The sequence below is a fragment of the Giraffa tippelskirchi genome, chromosome X, assembly GCF_054371585.1.
Source record: "Giraffa tippelskirchi isolate mGirTip1 chromosome X, T2T-mGirTip1v1.2.pri, whole genome shotgun sequence".
Taxonomy (NCBI): domain Eukaryota; kingdom Metazoa; phylum Chordata; class Mammalia; order Artiodactyla; family Giraffidae; genus Giraffa; species Giraffa tippelskirchi.
The window spans coordinates 54,441,835-54,454,430 of NC_137289.1; the positions used below are offsets into that span (position 1 = coordinate 54,441,835).

General features: G+C 38.2%; 1 protein-coding gene across 1 annotated transcript in view; it reads left to right on the forward strand.

The window, feature by feature from the left end:
• IL1RAPL2 (interleukin 1 receptor accessory protein like 2) overlaps window positions 1-12,146 on the forward strand; it is a 1,535,365-nt gene extending 1,523,219 nt beyond the window's left edge. The window contains exon 15 of the mRNA XM_081566378.1: window positions 11,449-12,146. Within this exon, the coding sequence (XP_081422504.1) occupies window positions 11,449-12,146 (698 nt within the window). The remainder of the gene's footprint in view (window positions 1-11,448) is intronic.
• Window positions 12,147-12,596: the final 450 nt, after the last annotated feature.

Consider the following 12,596-nt stretch of genomic DNA (forward strand, 5'->3'; position numbering starts at 1 on the left):
CTCTAGATCATTATTTATTCCTCAATAATGTTAATCCAAATTATCAGAAGTCCACCATGGTCACTAGCTGGCAAGAAACAAATTGAAACAACTGAGTTTTGGTTGTTCATCACTTTTTCTCCACGTACATATATTTCCATATATGTTTGGGTTTGCACATGAGTATGTACACTTACGGCACCCCACTCCAGTACTCTTGCCTGGAAAATCCCATGGACCGAGGAGCCTGGTAGGCTACAGCCCATGGGGTGGCGAAGAGTCAGACATGACTGAGCGGCTTCACTTTCACTTTTCCCTTTCATGCACTGGAGAAGGAAATGGCAACCCACTCCAGTGTTCTTGCCTGGAGAATCCCAGGGATGGCGGAGCCTGGTGGGCTGCCGTCTACGGGGTCACACAGAGTCAGACACAACTGAAGCAACTTAGCAGCGGCAGCAGCAGCATGCACACTTACACATTCATAGGAAGAAACCAGACAATATTTACTGGTACACTACTTTCAACAAATGTAAGACTTCCTCAGATTTCTTGCCTTGGTCCTCACTTCTTTTCTTTCTGTAATTTCCTTCATTTTCATGACTTGAAATGCCAGTTCTACATTGATTGAGCCCCAAGGAACATGTTGATACCTCAGAGTCATTTTTGATTCTTTGGTATCTCTCCCCCAAATCCAGTGTCCATTTGTATCTTTTCCATGATCACTTCCACCATTCTAGCATAGGCCCTAATCAACTCATTCCCCAATGCCGATTACTCTTTCTTTGCCTTCCCTATTTTTCCTCTCATCCATCTAGTCCCACTAATATGTATACCCCCTTCATCATGTCTCTCCCCTATTCAACAATCTTATATACTTCACCATTTCTTACAGGATTAAATCTACTAACCCTTAGCTAAACACTTCTACAGTCTAGTGCCAGCCCAGATTTATCTCCTAAATTTTTCTCCTATCATTTCCCTTACCCATTCCTTATACTCTAGCCAAACTATGCCTTTCATGTACATTGTATGTCCTTGCAATGCTTTTGTTCATGTTAGTCTTCTATACCTTTATAAATCCTATTTCTCCTCTCCATATCACTACCTCTGTGAAAACTCCATAATGATTTCTCTAACTCTAGAGTACATGGGGTATAATCACTTTCTTGACTATAAATTTTGTATTCCTGTGATATTTTGTATTACTTTTGCATGTAGCTTTCTACCTATGTATGTCTTATCTTTGCAGTAAGATCGTAAGCTCCATGAGGGCAGGGACTGTCTCTCATTCATCTACATACCCCTGTTACAATCTAACAGAATACCTGAGCTCAGTAGATGCTAAACAGATGCTTGCTGATTTTGTTTTAATAGTGTTGGTTTAAGACAAGAGGAAACGAAATAAATGAAAGTTTTAATATTTGCATGACAGTATCTGAAAGGCCTTTTAAACAAGTGAATAAGAAAGCTAAAAAGGAGCTTTCTGCTGAAAGCAAATGTGAGTAATTCATAGGAAAAGTTTCAGTCCTAATGTGTATTTTTTCAGATATTAGAAAGAATATCTACAAGAGGTTGAGGTTGATCATTAGTGAAATATCAAAAATATCCCCTTAGTATTTTTTAATTCATTAGATTACTATGTATTTTTTTTGCATTTTTGCCAAGAGCATCTCATTAACTATCAAAATTCTGCAACATCAGTTTTTAGATAGTGTCTTAAATTGTGTTCAGATAATACCATTACCAAAGTGGAATTTATATTCTATGTCAAGTCACCTTCAGTAGGATTCAGTGTGGATTCAATTTCTGCCTTATTGCATTACAAATTTGTTGACACCACAATAGACAGTCTTTATCAACTCCACTAAGTGACTTAAAAATGTCACCCTTCATGTCTGAACATGTGAACTTTGATTATCTTTCTTCTGACCCAGAAAGCAATACTTCAACATTGTGCACATCAGGAAAAGAAATAGGGACAACTTGGAACACAGGTGAGCCACTTTACCTGAGACTCAATAGAGGACGCTTATTATATGGCACCCCACTCTAGTACTCTTGCTTGGAAAATCCCATGGACAGAGGAACCTGGTAGGCTGCAGTCCATGGGATCACTAAGAGTCGGACACGACTGAACGACTTCACTTTCACTTTTCACTCTCATGCACTGAAGAAGGCAATGGCAACCCACTCCAGTATTCTTGCCTGGAGAATCCCATGGACAGAGGAACCTGGTAGGCTGCAGTCCATGGGGTCGCACAGAGTCGGCCATGACTGAAGCGACTTAGCAGCAGCTTATTATATAAAGCAGCACCTAGTGTGCATGGGTCAGAGAGAGACCCAGAGATCATGAAAGCAAGAGAGATGCATCCACAAATTGTGTTTTCTTCATTCTCTCAGTTCATTTTGATGACTTGACAGGTCAATTGAATCAACATGCTGTGTTAATTTAGCCAAACAGGTGGTAGAATATTTTATACCTCACTGAGTCAGCTAGTTGATTGGCTAAATTGATTGAAATTGATTAGTTGTTTTGGTGTATCATAGACAGGCCTGAATGTCCTGCTTGACCATGGGATGTGAGGCTTATACAAGTCGTATTTCCTAGCATGAAAGTACAAGATTTTAATTGAGGACTATAATACACAACATAAGGGATAATAGGCGGTTGTTGCCTTATTTATCCTGGCATTTAAAGAACTTATATAAAAATACCCAAGATGATGTTATTAGGATGAAGAGAGATTTTATAGTCCATAGAAGATCATTTTAATTTTTTGAGATGATACAACAATTAAACAAAGCAGGGCATTGGATCCTGGGTACTCAGTGGTACACAGGAAGGCTGCTTTTACAAGTAAAGGACAACTATGCAGTTTTCAGATGCAACCACTGGAGGGTGTTTGATTTTAATCCTTCCTTCCTGAATGAAAAAATTCATGTTCTCTGAATTCCGATTTGCGAGTGTAACCTGCAGAATTTCTTAAAAAGGCCCTTTGACGATTTTTCCTTTCCATCAACATTTCAGAGCTGGCTGAGCAGTCACCATGTCACGATTAACGAGTTTTTCCTTGGCATTTTTAGCACGCATTCAGGAAGTCAATGAAGTATATGAATAATATACTTGATTTACACATGAATGACAGAGTAGAACATTTTGGACTTGGTGTATATGTGTTATTAAAGAAGCTTCTATGGTCTGTAGTCACAGCCATTGGTACAGATTTAACAGGTTATGCTATATAAATATAGACACATTCCTGTGGGGGGGGGCACTAGTTACAATATTATAAGCTGTGTTTGTCCCTCACATCTCATTTAAAACATGTTGACCCAAGACTGCTCCTTCCTCTAAAAACTAGCAGTGAGGCCTTTGAGGATTGTAAAAGCAGACTTCATAATATCATTCTTCACCTACAACAATAATTTTCTATGAATCAAACTAATGAAACTTTTTACATAAACCCATTCATGTTTAACACCTTCATTTTTGATGTATCTTCAGTTTCTTTTTCACCACTCTCATGGTATTCCAACTCATCCTCATCAACACACAAATCTCTCCAATGCATATGGTTTCAAAAGTACATGAATGTGTCTCCCTTACCTTATGTCCCCCTCCCTCTCTCCTCCCCACCACCCACACACATGACCATGAGTTCTCAGAAAGCTCAAATGTAAAGATGTCACTTTCCAAGGTGAGGTGTATGTAATTGTACCCTCCTTGCATGCCCTACTAGGGAAGTGTCCTTTGGCCATCATGAACCATCACAGATGGGAAGATCTGACACAAATATTTTTCCTAAATGCTAAAACGAGAAGTCTTTAGATCTGGACATTATTTTCCTGGCAGTGACCTACCTTTCCATTCTTGCGCCTGTGGCCAGAATCTTCCTTATGTTTTCTCAGGTTTGGTGCCTGAATGTGGCAAGAATTCCTACTTTCCAGTAAAAGTTTGGTCTGTCTCTTCCCAGGCTAGAAACATCTGTAGTAGAATAGCAAAAGCAACTTTGTTGCCAACAGGCATCTGAATGTCAGAAGTGACAGGCAACCAAAAGAAAGCCAGATAGAAAACACCCTACTCAAACCGCCTAGAGACACAAACTTGAGAAGTAGAGATTTTCTCACCCGTGCAGCTGCTGAGTTTTGTGGTGTAAAGTACTATACACAGAGCACATTGTGTTCATGGGGCCTAGTGGATCCTTTAGGAATGAACAGATGTGCTCTGAAGCTGACATGTGACCAACAGAACCCAGCTGTGCAGTTGAGATTCTGAGATTGGGGACATTTTTGGATGAGTACCATTTAGGCTTTTGAGTCCATCTTATCTCAGTGTTTCTGCAGAGATTAGAAAACATAAAAATACAAAAGTTTTTCAACTGATCAAATGGAGAAAATAGCACTCTAAGACTAAAAGTAGAAGCAACCAAATCCTGTAGCTTTTGTTTGCCTTTTAAGAGAAAGTGAGCAGGATCCTTAAGAGTACATGTGAAATACTTAAAAACAATTATAAACTGAGCTAGTTCTGGCTGAAGCTTTAGAAAAATCTATAGATGATTAAGTGGACATGAAAGAGAAAAAAATCTTTCAAAAGCTTTTAGTTCAGTTTCCTCTTCTACTCATAGGAAGACTATGGGGATCTCTGTGTGAGTTATTCCTGCATTATTTCACCAGAGAAAGACATTAGTGAATGAAAAATATTATCATGCATATGGTTGATCAGCCATGTCTGTTGAAATTATATTTATGAATTTGGCTTCAAATATCAAATTGTCTTTGCATTTTTTTTCATGCTCAATTTTCTGTTTCTCTCACTCAAGAATCCTAGAACTCCTTCAGTAATTTAAGGTAAAAATTATTATGTCTGATTACATTCTTGCATTTGCTAGACTTTCCTCACTATTCTAATCTTCAGTTCTTTAACAGTCATGTGATTGTGCTGACATTGAAATGACAAATGACTGGAGAATACATCTGGTGTCAGATGATCCCTAGTCACTTCTGAAGTGAGGCATGCAAAAAAATTTTTGTGCATGGATCTGTAACTACTCATTGCCAATAGTTTCTCTAATAGCTGGACATATTGGACACCATTCAAGTAAATTGTCCTTGGGGAGTAATAAAATCCTTTTCCAGGCAATCTGACGTCTGTGACCTAAAAAGTGTGAGGCAGGGGTGAAATGCACAATCATGGGAATTTAACACATTGTATACAATTTACTCACATAGAATAAAATTAGATATGCCCACCAACCCCTTCATGTTAGAGTCTAGAGAGAGGGAACTGTAAACTGTATCCAATATGACGAGCAAAGTACTGTGGTCAATGGACTGAGGTTTCTCGTTCCAAGTTTGAGGTAAAGGAAGCCTCTGTTGTGTAGAATTTCAAACAGAGCATCTACTTTGGGGGAAGCACAGACAACAGACACCTTAAAAAAAGAGTTGAAGACCAGGGTAAAATTGTCTTAAGTACCAAAGGAACCACAGAAAATACTATATAAGCAGCAAGTTGTCTTGTTCCATATTTACCAAGATTGCACTGATTAGAATTACAAATCTACAGATTTTAGGGCATGAGGTTAAAAGAGAAAAGAAGGAGGGGAAGGACATTTTGCAGACTCTGTTTGCTACTCTCCACATTTTCTTTCTTTCAATATTCTCTGAATGTGTTCCATTACCTACCTCTATTCTCAGTGAAGAGGTAAAGAGGAAAGCAAAAGAATTCAGAAATATGGACAACATTCCAGAGTAGATTCTTCCCACCATCATGCCTTCCTGTTCATCCATTGATGAAACACAAAAGCAAAGGATTCATTACCAAAAATGCAGCTTCCAAAGTCAAAACTAAATAAATCATGGTTTCCTGCACTCACAAGGACTCAACAAATCTATGTTAACTGTTGATCAGCTTATTAATCAGAATCAATTAGAACCCTTACAATAGTCAATAGAAAACAAAAGTCCTGCCAAAAATAATTTTATCCCTATGAACTATGAACTATGAAGTCAAGGACTTGAAGGGGGCAGGGAAGGTTTTTGTAGGTCAAGTAATACTACACACTGTTTAGAAAGCCCCCTACTCCCCTCACACACACCTGGCTAAATAAAAAAATTTGTAGCCTCAATCTCTGTGGCAGACAACACCGACAGATTCTTACATCTGCCAGAGGCAGAAGCAAGACCCAAAAGCTTTCACATCAGCCAAGATAAAGAGTGAGGTTGTCAACCTGTGTAACTCTTTCAATAAGTTAGTATTAAGCATCATTATTTTAAATGCAGGTAGTATTTTCAGTGAGACTACATTATAAAGTACCTCACTGTATGCCTCTGTTTATACCAGAGGCCTAATAACTTTTCCCAAATATATAGTGCTGAATAATACATTTTTTCTTTGATACATGTGAAACCTGTATTATTTTTGCTGGTTTCTCCCCACCAGTTATAGGAGTGGATCCATCTCAGTCACAGTCAGAAACTGTCTTATTTTTAAGTATTGATATATGAATCTATAGGTTTAATAAATATCATTGCTGATAGCTATTTGTTATGTAATATTCACTAAAATTAGTAGAATATTATCAATTTTGACACATCCTATCTCACTCTAATGATTTGTCTGTTTAACTGATATTGGATATAAATTGCTGTGAGTATAAGCCTACCAAGATTGTATTATTGGAACCTGACAAAGTAATAAATTATGCTTATACCTACAGACTAAGTACTTGTCTTTTACTTTTTACTATGCCTACTACCCCTGATAATGATTCTGACATAAGCAGCAGTGTCAACACAAAAATAATTTATAATTAATTAGTTTGGTAAATCAAATGGTTAGTAGGTTGTAGCAAGACCACGTAGAAATTTATGCATAAGAGTGTTTTCTCCTTGTGCTTCTGCCTATATCCACAGTAGATTCAAAGCCTGGCATTTAGGAGTACTGAGTTCTTTGGGAAAAGTACACACATCCCATTAGAAGAAACTTCTTGGGGCTGCCATTATAGTCTTCCTGATTCTATTTTGTACTTTTATTTCTTCTTTCAGTTTACTTTTTTGCTTTGATTATAAGTGTCCTATTTTCAAGTCACTTTTGTAGATTGAATCCTACTTTTCTAAATACACTGGAATTTTGGTTTATACAACTGCCCATTGTTTTTCTTTACAAAACTGTGAAGATCACAAATAGGTTAAGTGTAATAGCTTTGTTTCATATCTAGTGTGGTTTCATAGCCTTGTTTAGGGAAGCAGAAGGCTGTCAGACACAACCACCCATAGTTTATTCTGTCATTGTTAAGTTACTTCAAAATTTGCAAAGAAATAACTTAATGTCCTTTCTTTAAGGGATGTTTTATATTTTTATGTGGGAAAAATAGTCTTTTAAGGGATTCCTGCTACTTGGTTGCTAAATTTGCCTGAACAAGTCAGGGCAAGATTTAGCAAGTATTCATGTGTGCTGTGAATTTAGGAATTTAAAAAAAAAAAAAAAAAACATTTCTTTATTATCTCTTCATGGTAAGAAACTTTTTAAAACGGCTCCTGAAGGATTCTAACATGTCTCACACAAAACCACAGCCCTACCATTGCAAATGCCACTGCCTGTCAGGGACTACACTAGCTGTGGACCAGCAATGCCTTAATTTGATACCTGTTTTCTGGTTAGTTTATTTGGAACTTTTCCAAACCTAAACATCCTGATTGGTCTCTAATTTAGGGGTGGCAACCTTTCTCGGTAAAGGTTCAGAGAATAAATATTTTAGGCTTTGCAGGTCATATATGGTCTCTGTTGCTTCATATTCTTATTTTTTTTAAACCCTGTAAAATGTTTTAAAAAATCATTCTTAGCTCACAGGCCATACAAAAACAGGACATGGTCCTAATGAATCAGGCTCCAATTCACAGTCATTGGATGCAGACATGCAACTCCAGGGCTTGGGGAAAATTCTTTTGTGCACTTGCTGCATAGGAGCCAGCAACAACTCCCTGGATAAAGATTAGCAAGTAAAAAATGTTAACTCTACCTGTTGGGTTCCTTGCTAATTTAGTATTCCTTTCATGATGTCTAGTTCCTTGTTTGTTTTTCCCAAAGACGAAGATACAGAAAGCAAAGATTTAGGAAGGAAGGGAGAAACAGGGCAAAGAGAGGTAGGCAAAAGAGGAAGGGAAAGTAAGAAGGGGAAGTGAGAAAGAAAGCAAAGAGGGAGGTAAAAGGACAGGAGAGACAGGACAGGAAAAGAAAAAAAAATGAAAGAGAGAAAGAAAGAGGTGCAAAGGGGTGAGAAAAAGAAAAAACATAGAGAGAAAAACAGAGAGAGCAAGCCAGAATATGGAAGTGAGGGCCCAGTTTCTCCTTCTTTTCCTTAGAGCCAGACAGCTCTTAGAGGCACCTCCCCAACTGCTTTCAAACATTGAGATTTCTGCCCAGCCACTGATCAGCATCCCAAGAAGTGAAATGTGGGCTTCACATCTGAAAACTTCCACTTGGTTTTTCACCAAGTGAAATGGAACACGAAATTCGGGGCCCAAGAAAGTGGCTTGTGTTTTCTTTGGGACACTTGGGCTGTGTCTACCCAGGGAAAATTTAGATGTACTGACTGACTGACTCCAGTGCATATGATTAATGTATATATAGGGCAAACCAGGATAATTCAGACCTTTTTTTCTTCCAGAGCAGGTTTTCAGCTGGAATTATCTGGATGGTTGCCTCAACTCTCCACTAGGCTTTGCCAGGATAAGCAGAGCCAGTGTAGTATGCTGGAGAAAGGGACCACTTCCTCTCTCCAAGATTCCCTTCAAGGCTCACACCCCGTGCAGCTGAGTGTAGTGGGATTCGTCTTGACAGGCATTCCTTCTGGGGGCAAATGCAAATTCTGCCTAAGTAATCTCTAAGAAGCCCCTCAAACTCTAAATGTTGCATTCTGCTGAACTGTCAAATGGCAAAGTATAGTAGATAAGTGAAAGGGGAGAACCATATTAATGGGGCAAAAATTGTACCCTATTCCCTCTCCCAATAGAGAAAGAGGATAATAAAGCCAAAGCCTGTGTGTCTGTGCGAGTGTGCTCAGTCATGTTTGGGGACTCTTTGCAACCCCATGGACTATAGCCCCCCAGGCCCCTCTGTCCATGGGGTTTTCCAGGCAAGAATACTAGAGTAGGTTGCCATTTCCTTCTCTAGGGGATCTTCCCAACCCAGGGATTGAACCCCCATCTCTTGTGTCTCCTGCATTGGCAGGCAGGTTCTTTACCACTGAGCCACCTGGGAAGCCCAAAGTCAAAGCCTATGACATCCCAATCAGATTTATTAGTGTGTGTGGGTATTGTTTCTCTTATGACTCTGAACGCTTAAGCCGTCATTTTCTTTAAGTAGATAGAAATCTGTATAGCTGTACCTTTTGTTTTTTAAAGTATAGTTAAAAAGTAAATTAAGCTACATCCCAACACACAGAAATAGTATTGTTCATATAGGTATCGTTTCTGTGACAAATGTGCTCATAACAAGGTTTGTACAGATAAATTTTTAAGAATTAAATGTAAAGCTACAATTAATGAGGGAAGAATACTACTTGGGATAACCCCTCAGTAAATCATTTTGTAAAGAATTCTTCTGTAAAAATAACAATTAACTCATGCACAATCTGGTAAAATTGTGTTTTCATGGACTCCTACACTTATACCATGTTCTGGTTTGGGTTTTTGTTTTGTCTGGAGGACAGGTGAAAAGAATAATGGGAAAGATGCATGATAGTTTATTTTACTGTATCTTACAGATTCAACTTCTAATGATGAAGCTTCCCACATAACTTCTTTCTTTTTGGGAGCAGAAAGAAAGGAAGAAAATGAAGAGTCAGAGCTGTTGATACATTGGGATAATATTTTTCCACTCTATTGAAACTTTCTGCCTTTCCTTCCATTCTGTTTCACCAGTTCTCTAAATGACAGAGTTGCTACATATGTGGTGTTTTTGTTTTGTTTTTGTTTTTACTTTTTGCAGATTTCAATGCTGTTTTTTAAACATAATCTCTAAAATAAAAATCTGAAGGGGTTAATTTTAATAAAATTCTTAAGAGTTTCCCTCCCCACTTAGAAGTTGCCTTATCACCTCAGATACAGTCTCTGTAACTAGTGCATGAGAAAGTCCTGAAATGTATTAAGTAAAAAGAAAAACAGCAGTTAACAACAATTTGTTAAATGGGCAATTCTCTGTGTACCTCTCAAAAAGTTGTTTATCTGTAGGGTGTAGAGAGTTTGCTCTTTTTCACTTGTGAAAATGTTCTTGCTGCCAAACGGTAGAAATAAAACCCTGGGAAAGAGAAATCATCTGTAAAAATATGCATCTGTAAAATAAGTTTCTCTTTTCAAATGACTTGCACTGAGCTGCTTGGTGGCCCCACACTATGTACTGGACGTGACACCCTGAAAGCAGTCTGTAACCTTGGGCAGATTTGCAGTGACAAATGTTGCTATGCTTCTGTAAGCACTGCTTCTGCTAGAGGGCACTGTACATTAGACAAGGCCTTGTGCTCTGCTTAGTAAAGACAGCTCACTGTTACAGCACCTGTGTCCAAGTCTCCATTTGTTAACACATGTGTGCGTTTCCCTTTTTGGTGGATAAGGCTTTGGGAAGCCTGGTTGCAAAAGGATTATTCCATGGGATAAACAAACCTAGAGTTAGGTGAGTGCTTTTCTACTAGGAAAAGACCATCACTTATTCACCTTACTTTCAGAATTTTCCCACAAAGTAGAGCAAAGACTTCTCAGTTGAGAGACTCTTCCTCCTATACTGTTCATTCCACACCATCCCCCATTCTCCAACTCCACCCCTCACTCCTCCTCTGAACAAAGAGCAGCTGGTTCAAATTAAACTCATGGGCACACACACCACTTCCCTATCTCCAGGTTTGAAGAACAAAATGGAGAAACTAAGGTTGCAAATAACAGAAGATATTCTGAGAAACAAGCTGTGATTTTAGAAGAGATTTTCCACCACCTCTCTCATAATTATCTTTGAAGTATAATGTAATATATATAAATTATGTACACAGACCCCCCTACTTGTTTAGTAGTTGGAAACTAGAGGAAAAGCAAACCAAACCCATAAATACAGTGACCTTCATTAAAAGGCTCCATTTCTCTCTTCATCAACCCGCTGATTGTTCACTTAGAGTACTAGCCTGAAGGCTTGTCTTGAATTAAATGACTCAGTAAATAAAAATAACTGAAATACACCTAAGCTCTGAAGAAGTCAGTTTATATTAGCTAAAGCACTGTAAGTAATGGTGAGGGGAAAGAAAAGTATTAGAATTTCTTTTTTTTTTTTTAGGCAATGAGCTTTCTGAGTATGCAAGAAAAGAAAAGAAAAGGTGATGTACCTTAGTGAAAGACTGGATCTTTGCTATACTAGAATGCAAACCTACTGCTTTAAAGACTGGAAATGTCTTTGTTTTACTCTTTCTCTCTTTCTGTGATTTGTAGCCTATGTTGAAGATCTCACAAGATGTGTTGAGCAAAGCAGAAGACTTATTATCGTGCTAACTCCAGACTATATTCTCAGACGAGGATGGAGTATTTTCGAATTGGAAAGCAGACTCCATAACATGCTAGTCAGTGGAGAAATCAAAGTGATTTTGATTGAATGTACAGAATTAAAAGGAAAGGTGAATTGCCAGGAGGTGGAATCACTAAAACGCAGCATCAAACTTCTGTCCCTGATCAAGTGGAAGGGACCCAAGAGCAGCAAATTAAATTCTAAGTTTTGGAAGCACTTAGTATATGAAATGCCCACCAAGAAAAAAGAAATGCTTTCTCGGTGCCATGTTCTGGACTCTGCAGAACAAGGACTTTTTGGAGAGCTCCAGCCTATACCCTCTATTGCCATGACCAGTACCTCGGCCTCTCTGGTGTCATCTCAAGCTGATCTCCCAGATTTCCACCATTCAGATTCGATGCAAATGAGGCATTGTTGCAGAGGTTATAAACAGGAGATGTCAACCACCACCTTGCCAGTACCTTCCTTAGGCAACCACCACACTTATTGTAACCTGCCTCTGACACTACTCAATGGACAGCTACCCCTTAACAATGCCCTGAAAGATAGCCAGGAATGTCATAGGAACAGTTCCCTGCTACCTTTATCATCCAAAGAGCTTAGCTTCACCAGTGATATTTGGTAGTGGAAAATCTGAAGTCCTGTCAACAGCTATGTGTGCATACAAAATTTCTGCTATACCAAGCAAAAAGTACACCTAATAACATTGAGGTGCTGAAAAAGTGTTCAAAGAAAACCGCAAAGAAATCACTTTTGTATCTAATTTTTGTTTACATTTCCAGAATAGTGGGGGGATAGAAGGACCTGCTTTTGTAGTATGGTACCTTGTTCCAATGTACAGTTTTGATTTCTTCCTTAAAAGAAAACAATTTTAAATTCTATTGTTTTAGAGTAGATTTTATGATACTACTTAGACTGCAAGTTTGGTAGATAAGCTATGTTCCCCATATTTATGAATATTTCAGTATTCACATAGTATTTGAAAGAAGGAAAACTTAAAGACTTTAATTGAATTTGAAAATTCTGAACTAAGTTTAAGAGGAAATGAGAATGTCTATAGAGTAACTGAAAATCA